The sequence below is a fragment of the Rhopilema esculentum genome, chromosome 14, assembly GCF_057945365.1.
Source record: "Rhopilema esculentum isolate cy_ngs chromosome 14, ASM5794536v1, whole genome shotgun sequence".
Classification (NCBI taxonomy): domain Eukaryota; kingdom Metazoa; phylum Cnidaria; class Scyphozoa; order Rhizostomeae; family Rhizostomatidae; genus Rhopilema; species Rhopilema esculentum.
The window spans coordinates 3,287,407-3,303,856 of NC_142828.1; the positions used below are offsets into that span (position 1 = coordinate 3,287,407).

Here is a 16,450-nt window from a genome sequence, read left to right on the forward strand (position 1 = left end):
TTTCACACACTTTTTGGGGGTATAGCATCTACAAAGCTGTCATTTAATTTGCCTGTGTATTAATTGGCATTTTGAATTTCAATTTTTCAGCCACGGGATATTTTGTGTGGTGCAGCAGATGAAGTTCTTTTTGCCCTAAAAGATGACAAACTCAGAGTAAGTTTTCAAAAGACGTATTTTTATTTGAATTTAGGTACTCTGATGAATCCTTGCAGGTTGCGGTGCAAAGTTCGTGAAATTCATCAACTTGAATATTGAATTTCTTTTTACAATCTCGTTGGTTTCTTCTTCACTAGGTTTTTTTTCTTTTGCTCACTGTGTGGAGACTTGATTACTGATTTGTTCAACTTATACAGATTTAGTTTAATTTCCAAAGTTCTTGTAAATTGACAATAGAAAACATTTTTAAGAGGTTTAGCTACATAATGATATGGTGTAGGAAGTTTGCAGTTTTATTGCCATTAGAATGAATTAGTAAATACTCTCAGTAGGAGCTAGTTAGCTGGTAGACAGTCTTATGTGCAACTTTTTACCAATAAAATTTTCATAACAATCTCATATAACATCATTTTTGTTTTAGGACAAAGACAAGAAGAAGGAAATCACAGCACTTCTTGGAGATGTGCCAGATGAGAGATTTGCATTGCTTGTCAACTTGGGTAAAAAAATTTCTGACTATGCTGTGGACAGGGATGCTGGTGGTGATGGTAAGAAGGCAATATTTTATTTTAATCTAGGATTCTTTGATTTTTGAACACAACCCATTCAATGGATAACTAACTTTACACATTTGACAAGTATTTTTGACTAAAAAATAAAAAAATTAAAAAAAAAATCAATTATATATATAACTTAAAATAAATTAAGGAAACAATTAAAATAATCCAAAAAAATTCAACAAAAGAAAGAAAAGTCGAAAAAAATAGAGAATATAAAAAAAATTCAAGAAATAAAAAAATGAAAATTGTATATATATATATATATATATATATATATATATATATATATATATATATATATATATATATTGAATAAATGAATAAAATTAATTGAATAAATGGATAGCTCTAGTAGCAACTATATATATATATAAAAAACTAGTCAACCAAAAATAAAATTAATTGAATAAATGGATAGCTCTAGTAGCAACTAGTCAATTCATATGAAATTTTTATTGAGCAAGAATTGACATCATAACAGAAACAAATTGCAGAAACAAAAAAGACAGTATTTTCACCAATGTTGTTTGGAAAGTTATACTTAAAATTGACCTTAGGGAGCAGCTACTTACTATAGACCGTGACTCTGCTTTCACTGACTCCTACTATTTGGAGGTTTAACTGCACAGAAAATGGCATTAGTTTTAGTTCAGTCAGACTTGAATAGTTTCATAAACATTGTTTCATAAACAAAAGATAATATTGTTTACGAGTTTAATGGAATTTTTTTAAGTATGGCATGGTCATTGCAATGAAACCTAGACCAAAAAATTAATCTTTCTTCTCTTTCCAGATGATATGATTGATGAGAACTACGGTGTTGCAGTGCAGTTTGATGAAGATGAAGAAGAGGTTTGAATCATTTGATTTGACAGTAACTCATGCTATGGAAAATTCCCCTTTGTGATGCTTTAAGGCAAAAATGGCAGTCTTAATATAAGATTATAGGAACTTTTGCTTTAATGTGCATGCTGACATTGTGACGTTGCAGTAGCTAAGCTTGTTCAGCTGAAAGTTGCTAGAGATAGAGAATTGTATCACTGAAGAGTAAAATATGTGTCATTTTGAAAATATGTCTCTCTTGTGTTGCTAGTCAGCCTGAACATGGCGTTTTAGAAGGTAACTAACCAAATTTGATTATTATACTACAAATCTGATAATCTGACTGCCTAAAAGTTGAGTTATTTCCTAATTTTAAGAAAAATATCACCTTTCACAAGCTTATTCCTGTATTGTAAAAAATGTTGCTTTCCTTTTAAAGTTTGAATTGTTTGAAGTATCAAAGTGTTATGTATACAGATAGTCTTACAATCTCGAGCCTCTAAAAAATTTTGAATGTTTTTAATTAGTTTGGTGCAGAATCATAGAACAACAAATGAAGGATTGCAGCTAATCTTTGTAGACTGTTTTTTCTGTATTATGTTATTTCTGTCTCAGGAACAAGAAGTGGACGAAATAAAAGAAGAATCAGAGGAAGAGGATGATGGAGAAGTAATGGAGGTTGATGAAAGCTCGAGCACATTGAGAGGAAATGTAAATGATTTCACCATCTCTCTTAATCTTAACTATTTGTCCCATGTTCAGGGTGAGCTGTTGAAAACGCTGTGTAATACTTGCAAATGATTTAATATTTGCAATTTGTGTTGGTATTTCTTGCATTGCATTATGTTGTGAAGCATAGTATGTGAGTATTATATATAATGCTCTTAGATAAGTTCAGGCTTTTCACATAATACAGGATCATTTTCCAAATGTTGCTTCTTAGTCTTGCTTTTCTGGTGGCTAATATATGTTTAAGATTTTCCTATAAGACTAGATAGAACCCTATCGATGTATATTTGGTTTAAATCATGCATAGTTGTATATTTATTTCTATTAAGCTCGATATGGACGAGAAAGCGGCAAGAAGGGCTGAAGAAGAGTTAAATGCCCATCAAATCGATGCCTTTTGGCTTCAGAGAGAATTGAACAAGTTTTACAATGATGCAGAAGTTTCTCAGGAGAAGTCTGTTGAGGTGCTGGATGCGCTCAAGGTGTGTATAGATATTAATTGTACTCGGGCTTATGAATTGTAAATTTTTACTTCACTTTGCAGAGTTTGGTGCCGTGACCCAAGCATGGCTTCTTTTTTACAGGTGTTGTCGCCGTATCAGAAAACATTAATTGAAATTATCTTTATTCGTGAATTGAAATTTTCTCCTTTTAAGTTACAAGCATATTCACCATGCATTTTAGAAATTATTATGTTCGGTATTGCTTTTTTATAATAGGTTTGATATGTTGAACAAATCGCCTTTTGTTGCTTTTGTTGACGCTGCAAGATTTAAGACTCATTTTCATGTAAAGAAAAGCAGTGAACGTTATAAATTCTGCGTGTGCCTACTTCACAATTTAGAAATGTCTATCGCTGAATAGCAATCTTTTCACAAGCTATCGCAAAGGCAAAAACCTAAGATTTTTGTTGCATGTCTCGATAATCTTTTTCATGTTTATTTGAACAGAATGCTGCAGATGAAAGGGACTTGGAAAACAAGCTTGTGCTTCTGTTGGGACATGACAAGTTCTCAATCATAAGAAAGCTTAGAGAAAATCGAATGAAAGGTAATTGTTTTATTTAGTCAAACACTTTATCCTTAAGTGAAAACAAATAAAGGACAAAATTGAGAACTCTCCAAATGATTCGTTGACTTCAGAATAATACTCCCATTTTAGAGCAATTGAAATATAGCACCCAGTTCACTTTTTTGCAGCCATGTTTGAACAGTCAGAACAGTCAAATTTCAAATTCTAAACACAGATTCTTTATGATGGCTCATCCAAAAACCTAGCTCATTAAAGGCAGTCTGTCCCCCCAATGATTGGCTAATATGAACAATAGGTCTTCCCGCCTTAACGGATTTGGCCGGCCTACCTGCGGTAGTGGACGACATTTGAAACTGCGAGCAAAAAGCTATCGGGAATGGCAATAAGATTCAATTCCCGGAATTGACTGATGATAGCAGAGGCATTTCCTTTCGCTGTTGACATATCTATCGCAAAAACCAGACAGGGAACAAAATTTTTCTAGCCACAGCTTCACTTCAACGGGAACACAGCTATTTGATTCAAAAGCTCTGGAATCCATGTTGTCTCTGATTGGATTAAATCGTTTAATTATCGATCAAGCTCAACGGTGCGTGAATTTCACACCCGTGAAAATAAAGTTGAGCACAATAGGGGACAGACTGCCTTTAATGGCAATCTACAGATACTAAAGTGGTTTAGGCCATCTGTCAGTGATTGTTAGCCAATCAATGAACGTATAAATGGTACCACGCTCACTTACTGATTGACAGTGTAGGCCACTTTAGTATCTGTCTGGTGACTTTATTAAATTAATTTCATTTGAAAAGAGTGGGTTGAAATCAAAATGCCATCTAACTCAAGTGCCATGATAAACTGCATCGAAATAAACTGTATCATCAATGGCTGAAATGAAGAAAACATTTTCTTTCACATTAATGCATGTTACCAGTAATACTTTATGCCTGTGTTTAATAGTATTTTCAGTTTTATCATTACATGTGACGTGTCTTCTTTCATCACATTATTCTTCCTTTTTTTGTAAATGAAATAAGTAGTACACACCTGCAAGTATTTTGACTTTCACTTTGTGCTTTCAACCGGTTGTACAGATGGTCCCAATATGTTCCATACACGCCAGTTTGTACCAATTTTTCACGTACAGATAGTTAATGTAGGGAGTTCGATAGAGACAGTGAGTAAAAATTTTTTTATGTTTGCAGTTTTATTCTGCACACTACTTGCGGCTGCACAGTCCGACCGGGAGAGAGATGAGATTGAAAACAAGATGAGAAGTCAACCGGATCTTGCAGAGATACTCCACAAGTTGTTAGAAGGAGAGTCAGAAGACGTTGCCCAGGTTTGTCAATCGTATATCCTTTTATTGTCTCCTTCGCCAAGGTTGTGGGGGCTCAAGCCCTAATTCAATTGCTGAGGCGTCGTAGCCTAGAGGGGGGAGGGTTAGCAGCTCTTTAAATTCATAACATGACATGAGCTTTTTATAAGTAGCATCCTTTCTTAACTTATTTAAGATGAATAAACTCTTCTTCGTAAACAAATTTTTAAGCTCAGAGTAACATCGTTTGCCTAAATTAGCTAACTGTCAAAACCAACTGTTAATGAATCATGCTATTTATTGGCCTCATGCAGTTTCTTACGAGGGAAAGCATAGAGGCGATACGCTTGTAGTGTCAATGGAATGTAAGATACATAAATTGTAGAAAATATGATTGCATTCATCCAAGTAGATGTACGGCTATTAAAAATAATATTATTAACAATTATACTTTCCTTTAATGATATTTTCTGGCAGGTTTCTCTTTTTTATCCTATTATTTCTGCAATCTCTAAATTTCTACTACAGGAAGAAAGAGCTAGAAAAATGGCAGTGCGAAAATCAAAGACGGGTGGAGACTCTGGTGCTGGTGACCAAGATGAAAAAGCTGTAAGTGTGTTATTATAAAGGCTACCAATCCTGCGTCGATACAGAGCAGCGATATATTTACCTCCTGATTTTCGATTTGTTTGAAACTAAAATTCTTTGAATTGCTTTCATCAACAGATGTTTGAAAACTTATGAATTTCAATAGCTTTTCTTAATGATCTCTGTTTTAAAATCTTCTAATTTTTTATAGAAGGAATTGCCATAATCAACCAATTTATTTAAGCAATTTATTATAGCTGATAGCCATTAGATTCTTAAAAATGTATTGCATTAGGTTCTTAAAAATGAAAATGCAATTCACTCAACGATTGATATTCAGGTGCTAATCACACAACTGATGACACAAATAACCAACTTTTCTTGTGTTTGACAATCATCTAGGCTTCTAAAAATGCGTAGACAATTTTTAGGTGTTATTTTCTTGTGTCAAATTCTATAACACATCTTTTTATATAATACAGCGTCGTCTGCCTCTGTCAGAGGAATGTCTCTTATATTGGAATGACTTATTGATCTGACAATTAGCTTTTTGATCAAGTTTGCAGTACAGTCGTTCAGATTGTGTTTATTTCAATTGCCAATTCCAATGAACGTGTTTTGCTGTTTTAAAAACAAAGCGGCTTTTTGATACCAAAATTCGATAGCTTCAAAAAATACAGACATCCCAATAGTCGGTATTGTAAATGTAGGAGTCAATTCTTAAAAGGGTTTATTATTCCTGAACCGGCGGCCTTTCGGTATATAAACAGCGCCAAATGTTGAATAATCGATGGGAAAATAAGTTTATTATTCCCGAGAGTCTTTTTATATTACAACTGTGCGTAAGCTGCTTTTTACACTAGTGCCTCCAATTTTTTTCAGTTAGACATATGATTATTTTTTCGTCAATTTTTTTACCCTTTTCAAAGCATATGGTACAATTCTTTATGCATCTCATTATATGTGATCGTCTTCCAGTATCAAAACAGCAGTATTTGGGTCTATGGCAAAGATCTAAGAATCGTAATCGTTGACGATTATTTAAGGATAATTTTAAAGGGCATTATGAGTATTAAGGAACCCTATGACTAAGTCTTTGCTTTTTAATATTGATTTTTAGTGCATAGAACCATATTTGAATGGCAGAGTCGGGTTAATATGATGAAATACCCGGGCCAAAAACGGAAGAATATAAAGAAGATAAAGAACTAAAAGTACTAAAGATGTACTCCTTTTTACTCCAGGGCCGCCTGAACCGAAAAGTCATCGACTTGGAGGATATTTCATTCAAAGAAGGAAGTCATTTGATGGCGAACAAAAAGTGCCAGCTGCCTGATGGCTCTTTCAGGAAACAAAAAAAAGGGTATGAAGAAGTCCACGTACCCGCATTGAAGCCGAAGGCCTTTAAAGATGGCGAGGTATGTGGTTTTAATATAGACAGGGATTTAGTATTTACATCTGCAATTCGTGGTCCGACAAAAAACACCAAATTTCTATGATAATACGTTTTGTAGAGAGTACCAAAGTGATGACTTATGTAGAGAGTATGCTATCTGGTGTTTAAAACAGGATGGTTCTAAGTTGCTTCTCCGAGTTTCACGCTTAATGCGATCATCAGGCAACGCCATACAGTCCAAATAGCGTGTACAGCTCTGCCTGTACGGCATCAAGCAATTTTTGACAGACTGGTAAACATTAATTCTCATTTGTATAAATTTTCAATATGGACCATATAACCTTTAAGTTAGCAAAACCAGTTAACTATGATACAGATTGACTGAGATTTGACCACCTGAGCAGCCACAGGCCCCTTTTCTAATCAAACGACTGTGATTTTGTCTGGGTTCAAAAGTCTATAAAGCAGACCAAAACAAAAGCAATTCATGATAAGAACTCTGTTCTTTCACTTGTTACATCTCTGTCAATTTCAACAGATTTAACCCATTTTGCACTAATAGAGGTATTTCATAGCGTTCTCTGACACAAAGTGGTCAAAAGTAAAAGATGCTATACAGGGGCGGACACTTGATCAAATATTGGGGGGGGGACAAGCCTATTGTTTTAATAAGATGACGTCACATTTCCCATTGTTTTAGAACAAAAGACCCTTGTCCTCTAAAGTATTGGGGGGCCGTTGCCCCCTCTCGCCCCCCCCTCAAGTGTCCGCCACCGATGCTAGATATCGTGCAGCATGGAATCTTTCCATTTTTGGAAGATATGTTTGATCTGTCTCATCGTTTTAGGGAGAGGGAAGGTGATATATACCCCCTGGGTTTCTTGTAATTCTGTTGTTCTACTTCTGTTTAGCTTTGAAACTTGATACTGTTAATGGTTGTAAGTTTTATGTTTGTATTAGTGTTTAGTTTTTGTTGATTTTATTTTGCTTTCAAATTTTTTCAATGATGGTCAGTAATTTAAAAGCATTCCATATAACGTAACTCATCTAAACGCATTTTCTTTGTTTGAGAATAAAAAACTATATAGTTTGTGAAAACGCTATTTGGTGTATTATCATTTGTTTATGGACATGTTTTCATTTACTTTTAGAGTCTTGTTCAAATTACAAATATTCCCAAGTATGCACAGGCTGCCTTCGAGGGCTACTCAACTCTGAACAGGATACAGAGTCGGCTCTGCGATGCCGCGTTGAAAACAGATGACAATCTTTTGCTCTGTGCTCCAACTGGGGCGGGTAAAACGAACGTTGCATTGCTTACTATTTTGAGAGAGATCAGCAAACACATCAACTTGGATGGAACCATTAATGTCGATGAGTTTAAGATAATCTACATTGCACCAATGAGGTCGCTTGTACAGGAAATGGTGATGAACTTTGGAAAAGTAAGTTTGACTGTGTTGGTCCGCTGTCTTTAAATGCTCTTATCTTTACCCTTTCGCAATTTCATAAACTTTTCAACTTTCCATATTGCCTTCCCCACAAACCGCTTTGCTTTTCTTTATTGCCCGATCACACAAAAGGATATTGTACTGTACTAAACATAAAACATAAAAAGCTACTATACTGTTTCTCTTTGCCCCTTTTTCTTTCTTCACCAATCAGTGTTATCAGGGGGATAAAGCCAAAACAGAGCCAAACAATATCAAAACATTCAATAAAACTCTAACAACTTCGTCCTCTTGCCGTTTTGTTCTACCATTCAATGCTTAATCAGTTTCGGCACGACAACATCCAAGCAAAGATGCTTTTCCTTCGTCAAACTGAAGTGAAAATTATTTCAAGATATCAAACTCAATCACTTTTATATGATATTTGTAAACCTTCCTAAGTGCCTTTTTCAGCTAGCATTGCATTCAATTTAATTTAATTTTATTTCATTTAAGGAGGGTTGCCCTTCATCCGGAACTGATTTACAGGGGACCCTTCGCTTAAAAAGTTTAATTTCAATCGAAAAAATTAAAAAAAAAGTTACTAAATACAATGTTAAGAATGAAGAAATTGTAGTGAAGCAAAAACTCATTATGTTCACAGAGGCTCAGTTCTTATGGTATAACGGTCTCGGAACTGACTGGGGATCACCAACTGAACAAGGAGCAAATAGATAGCACTCAGATTATTGTATGCACGCCAGAGAAGTGGGACATCATAACAAGGAAAGCCGGGGAGCGAACGTACACACAGCTGGTACGGCTGATCATCATCGATGAAATTCATCTTCTACATGATGACAGAGGCCCTGTTTTAGAGACAGTCGTGGCAAGGACGATACGACAGATCGAAAGCACACAAGAACACATTCGACTTATAGGTCTTAGTGCCACACTACCCAACTACGAAGATGTCGCAACGTTTTTGCGTGTAGACCCTGCGAAAGGATTGTTTTTCTTTGATAACAGCTTCAGGCCGGTGCCATTAGAGCAGCAGTATGTCGGTGTCACAGAGAAAAAGGCAATCAAGAGATTCCAGGTAACAGAAGCATTGATTTTTATGACTGATATCTGTCATGTTTTTAAAGGATGTGTCGTATGCATAGGTCACGCCAATTGGTTTTAAGTTTAAGTATAATTTACAGAGCTGTATTTCAAAAGATGCCGGTGCCGTAAAGGGAAGGTCGAGATTCTGAAGTCTTTTTCTAGAACCTATTTTTATCTTGGTTAATTCTGCTGGTTGGTTTCTTAACTGAGTACCAAGACTATAGAAGTTTATATTCTGACCATTGCCGGCGTATCTTGCCATTACTGTATAGAATAAACCTTGCTGTATTTAAGGTAGCTGCTAAAGTAAGCCCTTCCCCCTATGCTAGCCAGCACAGTTGCACTGCTTTACTCTAATCTTCTTTTTCTCCGTCATTTGCAGGTGATGAATGATGTTGTTTATGACAAAGTAATGGACAACGCCGGTAAAAATCAAGTACTCGTTTTCGTGCATTCGAGAAAGGAAACTGGGAAGACAGCAAGGGCACTGAGAGATGCCTGCTTGGAAAGAGATACGCTTGGGCAGTTTTTACGTGAAGATTCTGCAAGTACAGAGGTTTTGAGGTCTGATACTAAATATTCTTCCATTTATTGTTTGCTGTTTCATTAGCCACAATGATCAAGGTCATATAAAGTGATAAGGTCATAAAGACTTTTCTGTGCATGTTTGGTGGCAATTACTGTTTATCTTTTACGTGCAATTAGCTTGATACAAAGAAGGGGAACAGAAGAGTCTAGCAGCAACCTTTATCTTAGGCCAATCCAAGGATTTTGAACTCTAAATGACCTGTTCGATGCAACCTTCGATCAAATCGGTTTTGTAACACGTATCCCGTGTCTTAATTTCAGGACTGAAGCTGAGCAGGTGAAGAACCTGGAGCTCAAGGATCTTCTGCCTTACGGTTTCGCCATTCACAATGCTGGTATGTCGAGAGTAGACAGAGCACTGGTCGAAGATCTCTTTGCCGACAAACACATCCAGGTTCTGGTCTCTACAGCCACTTTAGCATGGGGTGTCAATCTTCCCGCTCATACTGTAATTATTAAAGGAACTCAGGTTGGTTGCTTCATTCGATGTATAATAAATCCGTCATGTAGCGGGCAATAGCTGGGTTTGACGTTGTGGGGAGATGTCCGCTTTCCGGACATTGGTTGCTCGGACAAGGCTTAAACCGCAAGATTTTCGGAAGAAAACAGTTTCTCTATTTTTTGTGCCCATTGTCCCGGGGTGTCCGGTATCGAGAGATGTCCGATGATGGATGTTCAGCTACATTACTTCAAAAGCTGGTGCTTAAATATCTGAATTTTTAGCTAAAATTACTAAAAGCTGAAAAATGATTGTTTGCTGCTTTTCAAAATCCTTCCAATCTAGAAGTTTTGGTTTTGGAGATTTTGAAATTTTTTTTCGCTTTGGTTGTGATGATGCACCTAGTCCTGCAAAAAGGCTGTGTTTGTTCCCAATGCAGGGACAGATTTCACATTCCTTCGCTAAAGGCTTGACAAGAAACATTTTACCTCTTTGTTTCTAGTTTGTTGTTTCAAGATGGTATTTATTTGCTATCAACTCTTCTAGGTGTATAGTCCGGAGAAAGGCCGATGGGTGGAGCTTGGCGCTCTTGATATTCTTCAAATGTTTGGCCGTGCTGGAAGGCCGCAGTACGACACGAAAGGCCAAGGTGTACTCATAACAACCCACAACGAGTTGCAGTATTACCTTTCGTTGCTGAACCAACAGCTGCCCATCGAAAGCCAGTTCGTTTCTAAGCTTGCGGACAACCTAAATGCTGAGATTGTTTTAGGAACAATTCAGAATGTAAAGGATGCCGCTACTTGGCTAGGTTTGTAAATTGCTGAACTTCTTTTTTCAGACTTGATATTTTCAATGTATTTCACGCAAATCGAATATTTTCGTGTTGGGTTTTGAAATTAGATATTGAAGCCAGTTGTCTGTGAAAATATGCACGAATTGAATTCAGCTTTTATCCACTACATTGGGACAAATTTCGAATACTTTGTCAGATATCTTTGTTCCATTTTTTTGAAAGCGTTATTATTTGTTTAAAACAAGATGGTTAATAAAATTGAGATCATTTAGCAATCTGTCTTGTGTAGAAGGAAGATCATATTTATCTGAAGATCATATTATTGATTTCAGTATTTAATGCTGTTTTGATTGACTTGAGAAGAATGGCAGAGTACTTATTCAAATACTTAACTGTCAAGGAATGCAGCAATGCTTGTTGGGAACGTCCAAGAAATGCAAACTTTCAAGAATGATGTGACCTTCCTTTGATACGTTTTGGATCATTCAGTGATTGTCACATTTCGATTTAGACTTCTTTTTAGATTCAGATTTAATTGTTTAGATTTTGTATTAAGCTAAAGATAGTGAACGCCTTTTCTGTATTTGAAGCTTACTGTAATATTAAAAGCAACTTTGTTGTTTCTAGGTTACACATATTTGTATATTCGTATGCTGCGAAACCCTACACTGTATGGTATATCACATGATGACATGAAGACAGATCCAATTATAGAACAGGTTTGTGAGATAAAACATTTCTTAGCCCATAAAATAACTCGTGAAACTAAATGAGATTCAGGGAATAAAAAAGTATTAACCAACTTGTTAAATTGCTAAAGCGAAGGCAGACTATCATTTAGGAGTCTCTAAAATTCTCAAATTATTTAGTCTAAAGCTTTCAACAGAACCATTGTTTTTATCTTGCGGTGTGGCTCAGAAATCATAGTTATTTAATTGAGAGTTTTTTCCATTTTTTTCTTGAAATTTTCTTTTATCACTACGATTCTAATAGTTTATTTTGTGAAAACAGGCTAGCCAGTTACACATTACCTTTGTAATAGAGAGATTTGTAATTGTAGTTTTAACTGGAATTAAAAATGGAAAGTTTCCATTCATATATAGGCACAGTACCCAATTATTCAAGCTAAATACACCAACTGGCTAAGTTTAAAGATAATTCAGTTGTTAGTGAGATGCTTTAGAGGTGATAAAAAATATCATATAATTTTTTATTCAAATGTTTTGACAACCTTAATGATGACCAAAGCCTTGTTCCTTCTTTTTTAGCGACGCTATGATCTTATACATTCTGCTGCGTCAATTCTCGACAAAAATGGAATGATTAAGTATGATAAGAAGACTGGAGCTTTTCAGGTAAATTTAAGTTTTCAGGTAAAGTTCATGCAAGATAATTCATTTCAGGTAAAGTTCTGTAAAACAAAGGTAACTTGATTGCTTGCTTGTTGGTTAACCACATGTTGGAACTTGTAGTACATGAATCAATAGAGTACATAATTTCATTTTTTTACTCTCACCCATGGGTCAGTATTTACATTACCCTGTTGTCATTAAAGCTGTTTTGCCCTTCAGGCTAGTTATTTGCGTTTCTTATTTCCACGAAAACCAGCCTTTCTGGAATGAATCCATTTGATAAATGTTGCTGTTTCTCACACAGTCAACAGAACTCGGAAGAATTGCCAGTCACTACTACTGCACGCAGGAATCAATGGCCACATACAACAAACTTCTCAAGCCAACTCTTAGTGAGATCGAATTGTTCCGAGTTTTCTCATTGTCTTCTGAGTTCAAGTATATCAATGTAAGAGAGGTGGGTAAAGCAATGTTTCAAGGTTTGATTCTTGAGCTTGGTTAGAGAGCTTTGGAGATGTTCTTTTTGACTGCAAATGTTAACAAACAAAAAGTAGTGGCATTAGTTAATATTTTACGTTTTTTTTAAATTGCTTCGTTTGCAGCAATTATATATATGTTTAACGATTCTTTTTTACTTTTATAATGATTGTTTGTTAACATTTACCAAGTAATTTAAGATATATTTCTAGGAAAATTGTAATATTTCTAGCTTACACGGTTGCCTGATTATCGCATTTAGCGTGAAACTTATAATTTTGAACCGTATTTTCTACACACCAAATCATAGTTTGCCACATATTTATTGCCATTTCTAATTTTTTTTGTAATAGTATATTTGCCAGCATTGTTTTATCCTCACGTTTCATTATTTCATTAAGGCATTTCTTCTCCCAGCATTGGTAACGCCCATAGCAGGGCACAATTGTATTATCTGTATGTTTTGACTTTCAGATTTTTAAGTTTCTATTCACGTAGATTCTATAACTTATATGTTTACATTGAGCCATGTTCTTAAAAATGACAGTTTCAGATTGTGAGTATGAGTTTCTTGCTTAATGTGATCATCATCCCACGTATTCTAGCTAAAGTTTATTTTTTTTCGCCACCAGGAGGAAAAGTTAGAGCTGCAGCAACTTCTTGAACGTGTTCCTATACCAATCAAAGAAAGTATTGAAGAGCCTTCTGCCAAGGTAAAACTGAAATGAAAAATTCACTCTTGAGTTAATTTTTTGACAACAGTATATTTATATGTGTGAATGAAGAAAAGGTCACTGTAGCAGGCTGCTCGACGGGCTCCAAGGAGTTCTTGCGGCGAAAAGTCGATAAAAATGTAGCAAATATGAAACACCGCAAAACGCCGAGAATAAACAACAATAAATCTCGTAAATCAGTGAAGGCTAATATTTCGCCCCGGCTTCATCAGAGCAAAAGTTAACGGGCTAAAAATTTACAGTGGTACCATTAGCTTGCAGTAACTGAAGAAAAACCGTTGTGTATTTTGAAAATTTTAGAAAAACAATAATGAAATTGCACAAGTTATCATAATGCTAGGCTAATTTCAAGCAAGCAAGCAGGAGCAAACAAGTTGCTTGTGTTAACGTAGGTCAGAGTTCTGGCAGGCAATGGTTGATGCAGACTTGCGGTTTGCAATTAATTATGAACTTTTCAGTATTTATTAAAGTTTTAAGCCATATTATTGTTTCAGTAAAGCATTATACATATATTTTACTAAGCTAACTTCTTGCGTCCTTTTCTTGTAGATTAATGTCCTGCTGCAAGCTTACATATCCCAGCTAAAGCTTGAAGGATTCGCCCTAATGGCCGACATGGTTTACATAACTCAGGTAGGCAATGCTGCGTTCGTATATATTTGTGAAAATGATTTTTGTAGACTATGACATCTCATGTCCACCCCTCTTTGACCTCTAAAGGATCTAACTTCTCCAATGAAGTTAGATCCTTTAGAGTGTCTAGATAGAATGTCTTACTATGCACTCCTCTTCCGTTGTCGTAGCAATTAGGAAAATCTATAATCAAAACTTCCAGGAAATGTTCTTTCTTCTTTAGAATTTATTCCAGTTTTCTTGGAAAACATCCTCTGTTTCAGAATTTTAGCATTTCGTAAAAAGGTATATAGTTTTGTTTTTCTAACAACTCCTTGTTTGAATGAGGTTTTAAGGCCCAGTTGCACGGTTAGATTTGTCGTCAGGTGTTCATGATAAATTGATACTATTTGCTGATGCTGATACAATTGTTACACAAATATAGTTATTTCCCTCATTTCTGTGGGCATTGTAAATCTGCTTGTTCTGTATATTTGTTTAGCTAATCATAATTCATTTCTTTAGTCGGCAGGTCGTCTGTTACGTGCAATATTTGAAATTGTTTTACATCGTGGTTGGGCGCAGTTGACAGATCGAGCTATCAATCTTTGCAAAATGATCGACAAAAGAATGTATGTTGTTGAGTTATGTTTTACACTTTTTCTGTGAGATGGCATTCACTAATGGTTCATTACTGGCAGAGAAAACTGAAATATATATATATACTTGATGTTTTCCAATGGTAATTCTGAAGAGATTATTCTAAGCCCAGGCTTTTCAAGGGTATTGATATCGAATATAGTTTGAGAAAATTAATGTTAAAGTGAAAAAATTAACGGAAAGGAAATTTGATTCCATATACTTGAAGCCTAATTTTCCTTAAGAAAACAGTAGGTTTTGCGGCACGTTCCAATTTGAGAAAGTGGAGCCTGGTTTTGAACAATTAACAATAGCCTATTGTCTGAATCAACCATTGAGAATTCTACTGTATCCATATGTATCTTCTCTCGTCATGTATGTTTGATTTTTACTTGTAGGTGGTTATCTATGACTCCTTTGAGACAATTTAAAAAGATCCCGATGGAAGTGATAAAGAAAATAGAGAAGAAAGATTTCCCATGGGAACGCTTTTACGATCTTGGTTACAACGAGATCGGGGAGCTGATTCATGCACCGAAAATGGGAAGGGTCGTCCACAAGTTTGTGCACCAGTTTCCAAAGGTCGAACTGTCTACCCATATACAGCCTATTACAAGGTAAATTTCGCAGCTTCAATACCCTTGTTTACTGTTTTTTCTTTGAAACCTAAGGTTGTAGTTCATACCCTTTTGACAAACACGTTGCGTTATGAAAGAGTCTAGGGGAGAAATCAAGATCATAAACAACTAAACGAGCGTACATTTTCTCCTGTCAGTTCATCTATATTTCCTCTGACTATAACCTCAAGCTATTTTGGAAACATTTTCTGATGTGCGTACAAAGTATAGTTTTCACTACAGTCACCTTGCAAAGATGACATTTCTAAATTAGACTTTTATTTGTGAACCTTCACATTTTTCGCTGACATGAGTCTTTGTGAGGTGTTGCATCAGATTTTTGATTGCAAAGATACTCCCTGGTTCTTAACAGATCAGCTGACTTTTTTAGTAGTAACCTTTTCATAATGTTTCTTCTGTAACTAGTTGCTTAATGATCGTGCTAAGCGTAAAATTCGCAGTCGCAACTTAGAGCCTCCCAGTTCTACACACCAATTTGCGTTCATGGCTTTGTCTATACAGTACCAAGCAAATTTGCAACAGTCTGGTTCACATGAACTTTTTTGCCGTATATATATATCTAAAATTTTCATGATTATTTATGTCATAGCTATAATAACAACTAATACTTTTCAGATCGACATTACATGTTGAATTAACGATTATGCCAGACTTTCAATGGGACGAGAAAATTCACGGAAACGCTGAAGCATTCTGGATCTTTGTGGAAGATGTGGATAGCGAGAGCATTCTGCATCATGAGTATTTCCTGCTGAAATCTAAGTACGCCCAAGACGAGCACGTGGTTAAGTTCTTTGTGCCTGTCTTCGAACCACTGCCGCCCCAATACTTCATCAGAGTTGTTTCAGATAGATGGCTACGTAAGTTGGCTTTTCCTCACATTTGCTTTCTTCCAGTTTTAGGGAAGATAATTTAGGGTGTCTACATTTAGCAACAATTTTTCCTCTAGTGCCATACACATTTCCAGACCAGGCTCTTTTCATTGCTTTTTTGAGAGGTCTTTCAAAATGTTTGTCAATCGAAGTGTCTTAGCAAAT

General features: G+C 35.6%; 1 protein-coding gene across 1 annotated transcript in view; it reads left to right on the forward strand.

Annotated features, from left to right (window-relative positions):
• LOC135696307 (U5 small nuclear ribonucleoprotein 200 kDa helicase) overlaps positions 1-16,450 on the forward strand; it is a 37,899-nt gene that overhangs the window by 4,195 nt on the left and 17,254 nt on the right. The window contains exons 4-25 of the mRNA XM_089112384.1: positions 91-156; positions 581-707; positions 1,513-1,571; positions 2,157-2,252; positions 2,600-2,752; positions 3,221-3,320; positions 4,505-4,641; positions 5,146-5,226; positions 6,450-6,623; positions 7,753-8,046; positions 8,696-9,130; positions 9,521-9,702; positions 9,988-10,195; positions 10,712-10,976; positions 11,589-11,680; positions 12,230-12,316; positions 12,618-12,770; positions 13,423-13,503; positions 14,074-14,157; positions 14,662-14,768; positions 15,174-15,392; positions 16,029-16,273. Coding sequence (XP_088968510.1) covers positions 91-156; positions 581-707; positions 1,513-1,571; positions 2,157-2,252; positions 2,600-2,752; positions 3,221-3,320; positions 4,505-4,641; positions 5,146-5,226; positions 6,450-6,623; positions 7,753-8,046; positions 8,696-9,130; positions 9,521-9,702; positions 9,988-10,195; positions 10,712-10,976; positions 11,589-11,680; positions 12,230-12,316; positions 12,618-12,770; positions 13,423-13,503; positions 14,074-14,157; positions 14,662-14,768; positions 15,174-15,392; positions 16,029-16,273 — 3,445 coding nt within the window. The remainder of the gene's footprint in view (positions 1-90; positions 157-580; positions 708-1,512; positions 1,572-2,156; positions 2,253-2,599; positions 2,753-3,220; positions 3,321-4,504; positions 4,642-5,145; positions 5,227-6,449; positions 6,624-7,752; positions 8,047-8,695; positions 9,131-9,520; positions 9,703-9,987; positions 10,196-10,711; positions 10,977-11,588; positions 11,681-12,229; positions 12,317-12,617; positions 12,771-13,422; positions 13,504-14,073; positions 14,158-14,661; positions 14,769-15,173; positions 15,393-16,028; positions 16,274-16,450) is intronic.